Source organism: Drosophila montana, unplaced genomic scaffold, assembly GCF_035044405.1.
Source record: "Drosophila montana isolate Dmon_TW-CO22-7 unplaced genomic scaffold, ASM3504440v1 contig_402_1, whole genome shotgun sequence".
Lineage (NCBI taxonomy): Eukaryota > Metazoa > Arthropoda > Insecta > Diptera > Drosophilidae > Drosophila > Drosophila montana.
Genome location: NW_026998739.1, coordinates 4,474,780 through 4,489,471, shown reverse-complemented (window position 1 = coordinate 4,489,471; position 14,692 = coordinate 4,474,780). Strand labels below are relative to the sequence as shown.

The 14,692-nt window shown below is 37.6% G+C and overlaps 2 protein-coding genes across 2 annotated transcripts; one reads left to right on the top strand and one right to left on the bottom strand.

Moving 5' to 3' along the window:
• LOC135439246 (uncharacterized) lies at positions 1–1,031 on the bottom strand. The gene is made up of 2 exons (XM_064697929.1): positions 552–1,031; positions 1–495 (listed from the first exon to the last, which is right to left on the bottom strand). Exons 1-2 carry the CDS (start codon positions 897–899, stop codon positions 40–42), a joined length of 804 nt encoding a protein of 267 aa, XP_064553999.1. The 5' UTR covers positions 900–1,031; the 3' UTR covers positions 1–39.
• A 2,631-nt stretch (positions 1,032–3,662) lies between these two features.
• On the top strand, positions 3,663–12,726 carry H2.0 (Homeodomain protein 2.0). Its single transcript, XM_064697843.1, has 3 exons — positions 3,663–4,389; positions 11,393–11,967; positions 12,373–12,726. Exons 1-3 carry the CDS (start codon positions 3,816–3,818, stop codon positions 12,631–12,633), a joined length of 1,410 nt encoding a protein of 469 aa, XP_064553913.1. The 5' UTR covers positions 3,663–3,815; the 3' UTR covers positions 12,634–12,726.
• Positions 12,727–14,692: the final 1,966 nt, after the last annotated feature.

Sequence of the window (14,692 nt, the reverse complement as noted above, 5' to 3'; positions counted from 1 at the left end):
TATTTGTTGGTGGGTTCAGAGAACCTGCCACATGGCAGCTCAATAACAATTCCCGAAGTTATACCATGCTGTTGTATCGCCGTCATCCATCGTAAGGGGCGATCTGCGTGCCATTGTGGGGCCGTATAAATTATAACGCCTCGAGCTGGCCAACACCTCACGATATCGGCGCACGGGTGTTCGCGCCATATGGAGCTCCATTAGCTCCCAGTCGTTGATGTCCTGGAAGACAGAGCGTAGCATGTGCATGCGTCCCAGTAGCTCCGTCTCACGCAGACCCTCGTATTTGCGTCCGGTGCGTGATCGAAAGGATTTGTAGACCTCGCTCTGATGTTTCGTCTGCGTCGCCGTTTGCAGCTCCTTGCGATAGAGCGCTCGAATCCCTCGACCCAGATGGCGAATGTGCTCGAAATCGCGTATATTCAGAGCCACCAGAGCGATGGCATCCAGATTGAGCAGCTTGTGTCCATCGATATAGTTCTCCCTGAAGGTTTCCTGTGAATACATTCGAACTGAACGGTTTGTAGGCGCCCCAACCATAGCCAACCCACCTCGTACTCCGGATAGCCAAATTCGCGCAGCCACTCGGCAACTTCGTTTATGCTCCACTTGAAGACTTCAGTGCGTGCCTGGGCGTCCACCACAGCGGCGCACAGATTGAACAGCGAGTCTGGCGTGGCTCGAAAGGAGAGCGGCACATCATGCTTGTCGTACTCAACATCGGGATACATATAGCTCGGATAACGAAATGTGAAATCCTGTTCCTCATCGCCATCAGCTGGTTCGCTGATGCTGAGACTTTCCATATTAAAATTGCGCCGCAATTGACGCGTCGATATCGACGACGAGGACGATGTTGACAACGACGACGACGCAGATGTTGACGACGACGACTCCATTCGAGCGGTTGACACGTACTGTGTCCTAGCTAACCCAAATTTAGTTGCCCCAAGTCAATTTGATTGCGGTTTCGTTTCCCTCAAAGTATCCTGTTCATGTTTGTTTACATTGCTTGGTTGCGTTTTTTCTCTACTCTTTTGTAAGGGGCGTTGCGACTTTCTCGTGAGGTTTCAGAAATATTGATATTTGCAAAATGATGATGATATTATCATGGTATTATTTTGAAAATATTTAATTAGAGAGCTTTGGAATAAACTGGCTCATTCCTCCAGTAATTGAGGCAACTCAAAGACGAGTTTTGTGTGAAACAATATATATTAATTATATGTACTTTTAACTCTAATTCCCTACTTGATTAGCCAATTTTTGATAGTATTTTTTTTTAATGTTACTGTTTTGCTAATATTCTGTTACAAATGTTTCTAAAATAGGAGCATAATTTCTAATAATTAACTAAACACGGTTCTAATTACTCCTTAAATTATCATTAAGTCATTTATTGCTATTTTTAGAAAAATAAGGACGTAGGTTCGAATTCCAGGCTGGTGGATTATCTTCTGAATAATAGCAATATTCTCTTAAAATGTTTGGTTGATGGTTATACTATATGCTTATAATAATAAGAATATTATTATTATTCTTACGCAAAATGTTATCATAAAAATATGTATTGTTCTTTCTAGAAATAGAAGTATGCAGATACAAAATTCAGGCTAGTGTATTATCTTGTGGATGTAGTATTTTCTAAAAATGTTTGGTAGATAGTTATAATGCTTATAAACAAAGGAATAGTAATATTTTGACAGAAATCCGTTTAGTATTTTCTAAATTTTAAGCTGGACGGATAGAGATCAATGTTGGTCATAACAACAAGGTATTAACACCCAGAGTGCACAGGTTATCCATGTAGCTGATATTTATAGAATTTTTTTATTATATTAGAAAATAACCCAGAAATGTGTTAAAGATATTTAATATTTGCTAGCTTGAGTAATGTGTCCTTATTTTCTATTGTTTCCCTTTAGTTCATTTGCGTATTCGTTGTTTTTTTTCGGGGTCAACACCTTGTTAATGAACACTCAGGTGCTCAGGTTTTCTGAACCTCTGTATATATTTTTATATATATTTTTATCATTTTATTATATTTTTAGTAAATGAACCTAGAAATATTTTAGGGTATTCAGCGTTTGATAGCTCGCTTAATGTATCCTTTTTTCTATACGTTCTCCTTGATTGCATTTGCATATTCGTTGTTTTTTTTCGGGGTCAATTGGGGAGGGGGTCGGTGGTGTTTGGCGCCGCAGTACCGTCACGCCAGGATTTCGATAATCAAAACGTTTCCATTTTCCTTAAGCGATTTTAGGAAAATATATATATTTTGAGGCAGGTCACAAAGTTTGCTTGCGATTATTAAATGGGTCACAAAAATTTTAAAAGGAACATGCAACAAAATGCTTGTGTATTGGTTCCTCGAATGCGGCTAGATTTATGGCTCTACACGGCGCTCGGCACCGTTACCCACTTTATTAACAGGCCAACAGGCAGACAACATGGAATTATGTTCTGGCGCACAACATTTACCCAGAGATCACTCAATTTCCAGACAATTTAGCCAACACATGCTCGTGCCCATGAGCTGGAGAGAGATAAAACATTGTCGGCGATAGCGTCTATAGCTCCGCCCACTTGAATGGAACGTTCGCATTGGCCAGCAGCTGCCATGCTGCCGCTCCATAAGGTGTAGGCGCTATGGAGCTGTATTCGTGTGTGTGTTGTGTGTGTGCTTACTCGTTTCGTGGTGTGCGTGCGGAGTAAGGCAACATATGGAGAAATCGGTAAACAAATCTCAATAGCGATCAACGAACGATCTCTGGCTGAGCTAATGACACAGCGTTCTGTTTGTATGTAAACAACCAAACCGTGTAGAGCAAGTTTCCCATGTGGACAACAGTGGAACGAATTTGGGAAAAATATGCGAAGCTAACGCGTAGCATACTGCTAAAGATAAGGCCAAGAGCTAAAGCCAACAAATATTTTAAAAATATTAATAAATATATAAATTTTTTTATACGAAGCTGATCCAAGTTTTCTGATGTGAATGATGATGAACTGGATTGTTTATGTTGTCCTATTGTCAACTCCTTAACGTGTGCACAATTGTGCTAACAAAACTTTAGAAATCAGTTAATTGAACGCTTTAAGGATGAAAAAAATAACCATATTTTATAGTTAACTGTTACATATTGTCACATTCGGTGCCATACGTTTAATATATGTATATAAAGCTGGCAACACTGTTATTTTATCCTCCTGGTAAATATTAACAGCTTGTTAAATCAACAAAACCACGGAAAATGCAAAAGTTTGACGCAAGTTAAATGGGTTGTTAATATTAACATCGCCATTAGACAGATCCACAGAAATTGCAAAATTGTTTAGCAAAAGATCAATTACCTTAAGAAAAGCACTTGAGTTCATAAATCTACTTTTTTGCAATAATTAAAGTAAATCTACATAATTTGTTAATAATAATTGAAATCCTTATAAGTTCCATTAAAACACAAAAAATTCGCTTTTACACATTCTGCACCTGTTTTGTCACAATGCGACCCACTGTAACGATCCACACACAATCACTGAGATTTACTTGAACACAATATTTATTCGTATGCGCCCAAAGGCAATCGATGATCGGTGCTGGGATTTGCTCCCGGGCCGGTCCATTCAGTTCCGTGTGGGTTGTCTTAGCAAGCGGTTGGAATTTAATGCGTCTGTCCCTCTACCCTAATAATAACAATTTGTTGCGATCTGTGTCTTTTGAAGCGACGGTGTTTTTCTTGTGACATGATCGTTAATTAATGTTGATCCCAAATTGCCAGTGTGACCAGCTGCGTAAACTGCCAAACAATTGAGCAATGTTACTACACGAAAGTGCCAACATGGAACAAAGTGTGCCCGAGAATCTCAGCACGCATGTGTTTAACGACAACTGTGAAATGAAGTTGCAAGCGCCTTGCCGCGATCACGATCAAGCGGATAGTGAGAACGGTTCCAATTCCAACAGTGATTTGCCCACCAAAGAATCAATCGCGAGTTCGAGTCCTGCGACCAGTGTGACCAGCCCGAGCCCGGCGCTCAGCAGCAGCAACAGCACAACCAAAGTGAAACTTAGTTTCAGTGTCGATCGTTTGTTGAGCGCAGAGCGCATCGATCCCTTGCCCAGCCCAAACCCAAACCCTAACCAAAACCCAAACCCAACTTCCTCAAGGCAATGTTGTGATGGCAGTGTCTATGCCTGCTGTACATTTCCCAGCTGCTTTGCACAACCCACCGAAGCGGCCAAGCACCCGCCATTGTCTGCTCCACAAGGACTGACCAATACACATCATGGCAGCTATGCCTATGCGGGCATGGAAAAGTTCTATCCGGGCTTATATATGGATTACAAGTCCGTGCTGAGACCCACGCCCATACGTGCTGCTGAGCATGGTAAGAACGAGCGCCAATTAAATAATATTATTACTTATATTGCAAAGATTAGAAATAACAGAAGAAATGCATTGGATGAACTTAAAAAAAAGTCGAAAATAACTTGAAACTAAACTCTATTATTTGTTAAATAATTTCCTAAGTTTTTTCTCTCAGGATCTATATTATTAGTATTTAATTTAATTTAATTCTATTACTTAATATAAATATTAAAATATGGAAGAATCGGATGATCTTTGAATATTATTTCCAATATTCTTCTATCAAAGTTCAACATCCTCTCAATGACTTTTTACAAGAACTTTTGCAAACAATCCTCAGAGACGATCAAAAAGATCCGTTTGAGAACTTTTCCCAATTTGCCAATCAAATTCCGACACATTCTTCGCTTTCCGCCGATTATAAACTGCAAAATGCAATCGCATTGTTAAATAAAAGATAGAAAATGTAAATTCCGGGAAATATCTTGAAACACTTTTTGGTCTCAGCCAAATGGCTGGGGTCATAAATCGTGCGTTTTTATTGGAATTATTAGTTGATCTGTGGCCATATTGTGCAATATTATTATTGTAGCCAACTGTTTGTGGCCTGATCTTGACGAAAACAATTCGTTTGTTGAAATCGACAAATAGATATCTGCTCTTCACTCGACTCGTCGACTCGTCGACTCGTATTTACGTTACTTCCTGCTGTTTTGTATATCTGGGGACGACTCATGGACTGCCTGCCAGCCTGTGCACTTTGATCTTGTTTATATGAAAAATAGTGAGAAATATATTTTGTATATTGTTGTGAATTGGATTTGTATTGTTCAACTTGTTGTCTTGGCTGGTGCCCTTTACATTTTCGGCTTCGGCTAACTCTTTTGTTTTATATACAATTCTTATCAAGAGGGTGTTAAATAGCTGAGAGCCCCAAATCGATTCAAGCGTTGAAGGCTGCGCCCGGAAGTCTACGCAACCCAATGACATTATATTGCCAAAGATTGTGAAGGAAGAGAAGCCATAAATAAATTAAAACGCTTCTCAATTATTTTATAAACATCATCAGCGATCTCTAAGCTCTTTGGTATGCTACGTTATTGCATTTTCATTGCAATTTGAATTTTATAATTTATTTACAACGAGAGTGCTATAGTCGGGTGTATCCGACCACGTAGATACCCTAAACTGCCGTTGCTAGCACGAAGAAATATACTGAACTCGAATTCAAGCCGAAGCCTGCGCACTTTATGCAGCGACTGTGCTTCTTCAAACCTTAGTCCCACATTTTCTTTGAGAAATGCAGTCTTGAGTAACTTCGGTGTTTATAGTCCGATCTGTTGAAAGTTTTCAGGGCTTATGTATGACATACAATAGTGTGTATATACCAAAACCCAGGGCTCTACCTTTGAAAAGTGTCTGCTTGAGTTTTGGGCAATAGAAGAGGTATCTTAAAAGTTAAATATTTAGGGTCTGTGCAATAATATCAAAAAATCGATATTTATCGATACCATAAAATGGAGAGAAATTATGAACTGTAGATTGGAAGAATATGTTTCAAAAGTCAAGCTTTTACATCTGTCTACACGACGATCAACTCGTTCTCCTGATCAAGAATAAATAAATTTTAGGGCTTCGAAGATGATTCTGTCCGCCTGTTACATTAATTTTTATTACTCATTTTTAATTTCCATATAATTCAAAACACTCTTCTCTTTATATGATTTTAAATTTAATGCAAATTGAATGGAAAATATCATAAATTCAATGCTCAAAAATATAAATAAATTAAGTTTTACTAAAAAACTTCCTGGCTATTCCATTACAGACTTCCTTAAACGCTTTGATTTGATGCGTTCATGTCAAAACCAGAAATGATATCATTCAACAGCATTTTCAACAAATTTAGCCCCTTAATTTCCTTTGAAAATGGCAAACAAATTAGAGCCACATCAAAATTAATTTGCCAGCCCATCAATTCAATGTGAACATTTATGGAAATTATTATCAATATTAAATGATTCTTAAACACATTAAGCACACACACACATACACACACACACACACGAACAATGTTAAGAGGGCGAAAATGAAATGCCAATTAGCACGTGGCATTAAATTCGACATTTCCTCAATCAGCAGCAAAAAAACAAAAGCCGACAAGAGTTTGAAGTGTTTCATCAATCCTGCGCTACATTAAATAAATTAAATTCAAAAGAACAAAAACCAAATTAACAACAATTTATGAACAAATTAAGAATCAGTCTTAAAAATAAACTGCCCGCCACAAGAGCAAGCGCATTCAATTGGTAAAACGATGGAAAACCGATTGAAGCGAATTTGTTTATTTGCTTGAGCAATTGGGGCCCCCGTCATTCAGGGGGCAGCCAATCCATCCAAGTATAATGAATTGTTCCGTTCTGCCAAGAGTTTTTTTTTTAGCTTATTTAACTATGGCCATAAGGAGCTGAATTTTCTCTCTGATAGATTGGGGCGCCGCTGGGCCAACTACTGAGGCTGCCGTTTAAGTTAATGACATGCAGCATTCTCAAACTAACTGACTGACTGACTGACTGACTGACTGAAGAACTGGCTAACTGACTAGCTGACTGACTGACTGATTGTAGCTATGCGGTATTTTTAGGGGCCAGCCGAGGCCAACTATTTACACAGCCACCCACTGTGGTGGCCCAGGCCAGAGCCAGCTACCTGTGGTGCCAAAGTTATTCAGCCAAGTGCGTAGACACTGATCAGCGAGAGAGAGAGAAAGAGAGAGAGAGAGAGAGAGAGGGGGGGGGAGGACGAGGTGGAGCTTTCGGGACCTGCTCTGTGCATTCATTTGTGATGGATTGATCGCATCGCATCGCACATCATAAAAAACGATTGCCCCAACCGCAGTCACATTTTCATGCAGCTCCAGGTTCCAAATTCTCCCTCTCTACCTCTCAGTCTCTCTCTCTGTGTCTCGCTTTCTCGCTCTCTTCCAACTATTTGTTGCTGTTGCTGCATGGGTGTTGATTAGTTTGTTTGATTGTTTTTTCTTGCTGCCTGGCGATCGATCGATCGATCGATCGATGGATTGTTGAAGATCTTCTTTAGTTATGTTTTTTTTTGTTTCTATGTTTTTGTTCTTCTTGTTTCAGTGCTTATTTATGAATCGTTCGCTCGATGCTGCGGGTCGGGGCCAATAATTTGGCGCCGCTTGCCTAATTAATTTACAATTTATATGTTAATCCAATTGCTTGTGTCTTTCAGCTCGCTCTGATCAATGATCAACACAGTGTGCATGTGTTGCTCGTATTTAACATGCTGCTTTCAGCCAACTTTTGTCATATTAGGCCCTATTCCCAGCAGCAGGAGCGCTTTCACTTGCCGGGAGGGCAGCAGATGATCATCTGCAGATCCCCAATAACAGTCATCGTTTATATATATTATATATTATATACGCTTTTCATAAGGAGCTTTGGGTTCAGAGCGATTTCCACACATCATTTTGATCAACATATTTTTTTTTAATATTCATTTCGATCAGTTCAAGATCGCGATAAGGGAATTTTATGTTGATGATCGCCAATTGCTCGTTTTATTTTTTGTGTTTTCTTTTAAATAAAACGGCGAACTGATTTGCTTTGCAACATACAATAGCATAAAATACTGATCTTGATAACAAATAATATAAATTTAACTATAATTGTCTACTAATTTGTTCAATTTGCATAAGCGATTTGCATGAAAGTAAGAAAACTAACTCGCATTCCAATTTTCTTCACAATTTAAATTCTCTAAATATTTTACCTAGAGACTTGAAATTGGGAGTATATATTTCCCCATGTCAGACGCTGCACAAGTTTACCTGGTTTTTAATATCTCCTATAATTTTCCTGATATCGATAAATATCGACGTTGAGGCATGGTTTTCTATAGCATAAGTAAATTGGTATGTAGGTTATTTTATATTTCACTCTTTGGGAAACTATCCCAATCCTCCCAAAAACTAAGAGCACAATTAATTCTTTAAGGTAAAGCCCTAGTCTTTGGTGCCATATTTGGCTGCTGCAAACTTCCTAAAGATCCAAATATAAAACCCAAGGCTCATCAAAATTGCATTTCTCATAATTTAAAACTAATGTGCCTATATAGAAGGAAACGGGAATGTTTATATAGCATTGAATTCAGGACATCTCCTAGATATTCTTGCTTATTTCTTACGTTTATTCAAAAGTATTTTTCTTACGAACTCATTTATCAGGCCATTTTGAAAGCGCAAGAGTAGGCACTCCCGTTTGCATATACTCCATGCATATTTACTCAGTTCATTGTGAACGCATCAGGGTCAGGGATCTTTTTAGCTCTTGCACCTGCTGTTCAGATGCGCACATGGCTCAAAGATAGGCCATAACTCGCTCGTTCCTCTTATTGGACCACAATGTGGCAATTATTCGCCTTGCACTCGAAATGCAATCAAGTGTTTACTCGAAATATGTGAACTCACAAAATATGCGCCAGCCCATAAATACAATTCGTAGAGTGCAAATAAATCGAAACAATTTAAAGCAGGCCATAAATTCGCTAATAGCCACAAATATTCAGGATGCGGATGCTGGCCAGACCTCAGGCTGATCAATGATTTAAGATGCGCCCCAAAATGATCGCAACTCATTAAGATATTTACAGAGATTCTTTACAAATGCATCCCATGTGCGAGACGCGGCAATTAAGGCGCGCTGAGGTGTTGAAAATCAATGAAAACTCATTATAAGAAATCGCCGGCGGTTGACATAAGCCAAATGCCGTCAATTAAGATAAAGGCGTGCGCGTTATTGCACTTGCAGATGCAGATACAATTTAGATGCAGATGCAGATACAGATACAGATACAATTGTAGCGCATTTCCGTTGCAATGTAAATACACATAAGAGCGCTACGAGTTTTGAGTAAATAAAATGCGCCATGAAAAATAATTAGACGCATGCCGCGCGCACAAACAAATTGGAAATCCATTTACGCACCGAAATAACCGTGCGCACAGTTTATAAAAAACCAATAAAAATGCATAAACTAGTTTAAGCAATGCCACAAAAATAAAACAAAACTAAAACACAAGAAATAAAAGCTACAAACGACACGCCGAAGTAATAATACTCTTTAATACATTACTTGTCATGATTGCTTTGTTTGAGAAAAGTTTCCAATACCTAAAACTCGACTCGATATGATATAATTGATCAAAAGTTGATCAGATTTGACTCATATTAAAGCAGCATAGTAAAACTTGGTCTAGAAAACATGGAAGTTTTTCATACAAAACCCAAATTTTTGACCAATCATTATTATGGCAACTATATGAAATAGTGATCCGATCCGCACGATTCGGATATGTGTGTTGCCTGCAACAGAAAGGCGAATCTAGGCAAGGTTTCATGGAAGTTTTAAGCCTAAGAGTCTAGTTCGCATACAAAGATACAGACGAACATAAATATATTACCTTGGCTATTCAAACCGATCAAGAATATATATATTTAACATTATGGGCCCGACAATGTCTTCTAACACAAGACAAAATAACAATACCCCCTAGAAACGTGTACAGATTTAATAAGCTAATAAGTTGTTGTGTAAAAGTTAAAGTTTTTCATATAAGATCTTGATAATCGTTCCTATGACAACTATAAGAAAAAGTATTTCGATTCACCTGATTCTAATATATGTATTGCCTGCAACCGAAAGGCGAATCTAGACAGAGTTTAAGACTAGTTTGCATAGAAAGATACAGACGAGCATGACCATATTGACTCGTCTAAATGATACGGATCAAGAATATATGTTTTCCTTTACATCTCCAAATCACAATACCCTTTAGAAGCGTATACAAACTGTATAAGCTAATAAGTTGTTCTGCAGAGGGCATATTTAAAAAACATTTAGCTGCAATCCACACACTTGGCCCAGGTTCCAGCTGCCCGCGCCCAGCTTCCCGCTACCGGGCACATCTCGTGCCCCATGTCGTGCTCGATTACCCCAAATAATTTTTGGTCCGCTGAGAGGTATTTGCTTATGCGTGTTGCTTTTGTTGCTGTTGTTTTGGTTGTTGGCTTTTGGCGCTTTGGTGTAAACAGTTTGTTTACCCGCAACGCTGATTATTTCCAATTAAGTGAAAATTTTATTATAAACAAACTCATTTAAATATTTTCAACGTGCGTTTTCATTGAAAATAATTTACTCAAGCATTTTTGTGAAACGTTCTTGGTTTTTTTTTTTTTTGAAAATTGTGTTTTAATATTTTTCTTATGATTAGGGAAATGCGTAAATTGTATTGCAAAATATGTACATATTTATAATTTTGTACCGGCGGATATAAGCTTATGCAGGAGGATGTTCGATGCTGAGTTGTAAAAACAAATAAAGTTTGGTTTTGGGGTTAAGGCATTTCCTGAAGCACGGACATTTGAAGAACACAATAATAAATATGCTAAGCAGGCCAATAAAAATGACTATTGGAGATCTGATAAAATTATATTTAAATAAATTGCTTAAAGAATTTTTGATATTATATTTTATTTATATGATTGCAAAAAAGGTCAAATCAGACTGGAGCAAATTATATATCCAAGTGAAAATAAATAGTTTTTTCTAATCTCGAATACAACGATTCTGTTCTTAAATCGATAACAACAACATTTCCTTCGCTGGCAGCAGCAGTAACAACAATATCACCAGCATCACCTTTCTACGCGATTCTCACATTATTTACTTTTCATAGAGCTATACGAAGTTCATTATTTTATAAGGACAAGGAACAGACTAGAGCAAATTATATCTCCAAGCGATTGTCTTTCTATGCGATTCTCACATTACTTTAGATTTCATAGATCTATACTCAGTGATATTTTATTTTATGTGTACGAATACGAAAAAGGGTAAATCAGATTGGGGCAAATAACATATCTAAGTGAAGCTCTCACAACTTATAGATTGTTTTATTTTATGTCTGGAATACAACGATTCTGTTTTTTAATCGATAGCAACAACATTTCCAACGCTGGCAACAAACGCACTAATGCGTTTTCATCAGCAGCAGCAGCAACATCATCACCAGCAGCAGCAGCAACAGCAACATCTTCACCCACAGCACCAACACCAACACCAACAGCAACAACATAAGGCAGCAACATTGCTGCATAGCTCAACATCGACGGCTGCGCTGCAGGCGCCGCTGAACAGCCTAAAGACGCTGCAGTTAACGCAACAGCAACGTTTTCTGGCCAAGACGGCGCAGCAGCAATTGTTGGACATGCCCAGCACAGCAACAGGTGCTGCAAGCACAATGCAAAATGGCGCTCACAGCAGCAACAGCAGCAGCAATAGCAACAACAACAACAGCAGCAGCAGCAACGGCAGCAGCAATCACAACAATGTCAACGGCGGCGGCGGCGGCAACAACAACAACAACAATGGCAAACGCAAGCGTTCCTGGTCACGTGCCGTCTTCACAAATCTGCAGCGAAAAGGACTCGAGATACAATTCCAGCAACAGAAATACATAACAAAACCAGATCGACGCAAATTGGCCGCACGACTGAATCTGACAGATGCACAGGTGAGTTGCGGCCAGTGTTGCCAACTGCCGCTGCAAAAAAGTAGCCGAATTCAATAGCAACTATAGCTTTAAAAAAGCTGAATTAGGTTTCTGATAGCTAAAAGAAGCTAAAATAGCTGAATTCAATGTTCAAAATAGCTTAAAATAGCTGAATTAGGTCTCTGATAGCTAAAATAGCCAAATCCAATGTGAAATGCAGCTTAAAATGGCTGAATTTGGTTTCTGATATATGAAATAGATTAATCTAATTTCAAATATAGCTGAATCAAAAGTACAAAACAGCTAAAACTAGAAGAATTGTGTTTCTGATAGTTGAAATAGGCTTAATTTCCAGCTGACGAGCAAAATTCAGCTATAAATTAGTTACTCAGATATCCAAACTCAGTGAAATTTCTCGATTTGCAGGTCAAGGTGTGGTTCCAGAATCGACGCATGAAATGGCGACACACGCGCGAGAATCTCAAGAGCGGTCATGAGAAGCAGCCGCCACAGCAGATGGGCGCCGGCAGCAGCAGCACGTCCAAGACAATGATAGTCGCGTCTGGTGCGGGCGCCGCTCGATCCCATGAAGTGTTGGACTACAGCTCCGACAGCTGTTCCAGTGTGGAGCTCAGCGAACGAGCCGACGACGACGACGATAACATAGAAATCGATGTAGTCGAGTAGGCGAGTCAAATCGTTTATTGATTAGTTATATAGTTTGTTGTTCACGATCAAATTTAGATTTAAAATAAAATATATAGACGTCTATTTTTGTGAAGAGTCATTTAGCAGCGTATTTAATTTATATAGAGCACGAATTTAATTTATTGAAAACTTAAAATTAAGCGTTTTAAAAATTATATTTAATGAATAATAAATGTTATATGTACAACAATTTGTTATTGCCAATATTTTTAGCTGCTCGCGAGGAAGGTGAATCGACTAAGAAATTGATTGTTTCAGTATTTTTTTTACATTAGTAAGATTTTTATATTTTTATTCCTACTTATCTGCCTATCAAAGCTATGAAGATAGTTTAACTGCCGGCTAAAAATTACAGTAGAAGTTAAAGAGCAGAATTGACAAGGACAGCAATTGACATTAAAATTTTGTGAGAGGATAATAAATTAAACGCAATTTACCGCCATTTACCTGGAATGAACTGTAACTGAAGCAAAGATACGAACCAGCTCTGAAGTCAACCGGTTCTCAATTGGAACTTAATTTTAACCGTTCGTCGAGCTTAATACAGCTGATATAGAAGCAAAACCGAGCTTTAAACTAAAATTGACACGCTTTTATTTCCTGAAGAAATTATATTGCACAAAATTCAGTACTTTCCCCTATTTAGAAAAAATCTATCTGAATCTGGAATGAACCGTAACTGAACATAAATGTTACCGTTTGTCGAGCTTAGGACAGCAAAAATTCAAGCAAAACCGAACCATATTTCACGAACAAAATAAATTTTTGCTAAAAAAAAAATGTTTCTAACAAGTTTCCCATTAAAAGAATACCTAACTATTAAAAGCTGAAACTGAAATAAACTGTAACTGAAGCAAAGACGTTTTTACCCAACCGGGTTTTAAAAGGAACTTTATTTATTTTTACCGTTAGGCGTTATTTTTTCTTGTATTATGCGAAATATTTTGCCAGTAATTTCCACTATTTAAAAACAGTTTTTAATAATAATTAGATGAATTCCACCTTTTCTTGCCCTGCTTAGAAGAACAGAAAAATAAGCTGAGCGTGCTTTCCTTTTAATCAAAATTAATGAACACCCAACCCAATAATTGAACAATTGTAAAACGTGGCTGTTTTTATTGTTTCACTTTTGATTGGCATAAACTATATGAGTGCTATATAAAATAATTATAATTTCGGTTCAAACAAACAAATTAATTGATCCAGCTACACGCTATCAAGGCACAGTTCTATAGTAGTTTAAGCTAATGATCAGCAATAATCCATAATTCAAATGATCTGACCAAGTACAATACATACTTTTAAGCAAACACATTCGTGCACTAATTGATAATAATCCATTATATTTAAAAATTCTCTTAGCACTCTCTCTTTGCACTCTTACTACGCTCATGGAATAAACAACAAGAACGCGCAATGCCATTTTCTTATAATTTTTTATTTTCTTTCTTTTTCTTTGGCTACACATAAACAACCGAAAATTTAATTAAAGCTATACCGCTGTGATCAGCAGAACTCGAAACTGCGACGAGGCCTTCTAATCTAGACAATGATAAAACCCGATACCGACGACGAACAGTTGGTCAAGCGCGGGGGCATCAGCCGGAGCGGAGCCAGAGAGACAATTAGGCAAACAGTGAGCGCAAATTATTGACGCACGACATTGAAAATTTACTTCAATTCGTAATAATATTATTGTTATACACTAACAAATGGGTATTATCGATTTATAAGTGTGTTTGTAATGCAAATATAAACAATAACAACAAGAGATGGATGAGAAGTCATTTAGGGGATATTTTTAAAACAATAACAAATTTGTAATTTAAAAAATAAATCTTTTTTATAAAACAAACTACAGTTGAGAGCAGATAAACCTTTTCAAAAAATTATGATTGTTTAAATCGAAAAATTATAAAAATATATATATATTAATGATATTTAGTTAAACCTTTTTAAAAATGGTCATTCAAACTTTAGAATTATGAAAAGTATATATTCAAAAATGAAACACATAAGAAAATATTAAAACGTTTAA

Coding starts and splice junctions, on each gene's coding strand:
- LOC135439246 (XM_064697929.1), bottom strand. CDS start 899: ATGGAGTCGTCGTCGTCAACATCTGCGTCGTCGTCGTTGTCAACATCG. Junction 496..551: donor TTGGCTATCCGGAGTACGAG/GTGGGTTGGCTA, acceptor ATGTATTCACAG/GAAACCTTCAGGGAGAACTA.
- H2.0 (XM_064697843.1), top strand. CDS start 3,816: ATGTTACTACACGAAAGTGCCAACATGGAACAAAGTGTGCCCGAGAAT. Junction 4,390..11,392: donor CATACGTGCTGCTGAGCATG/GTAAGAACGAGC, acceptor TTTAATCGATAG/CAACAACATTTCCAACGCTG. Junction 11,968..12,372: donor TGAATCTGACAGATGCACAG/GTGAGTTGCGGC, acceptor CTCGATTTGCAG/GTCAAGGTGTGGTTCCAGAA.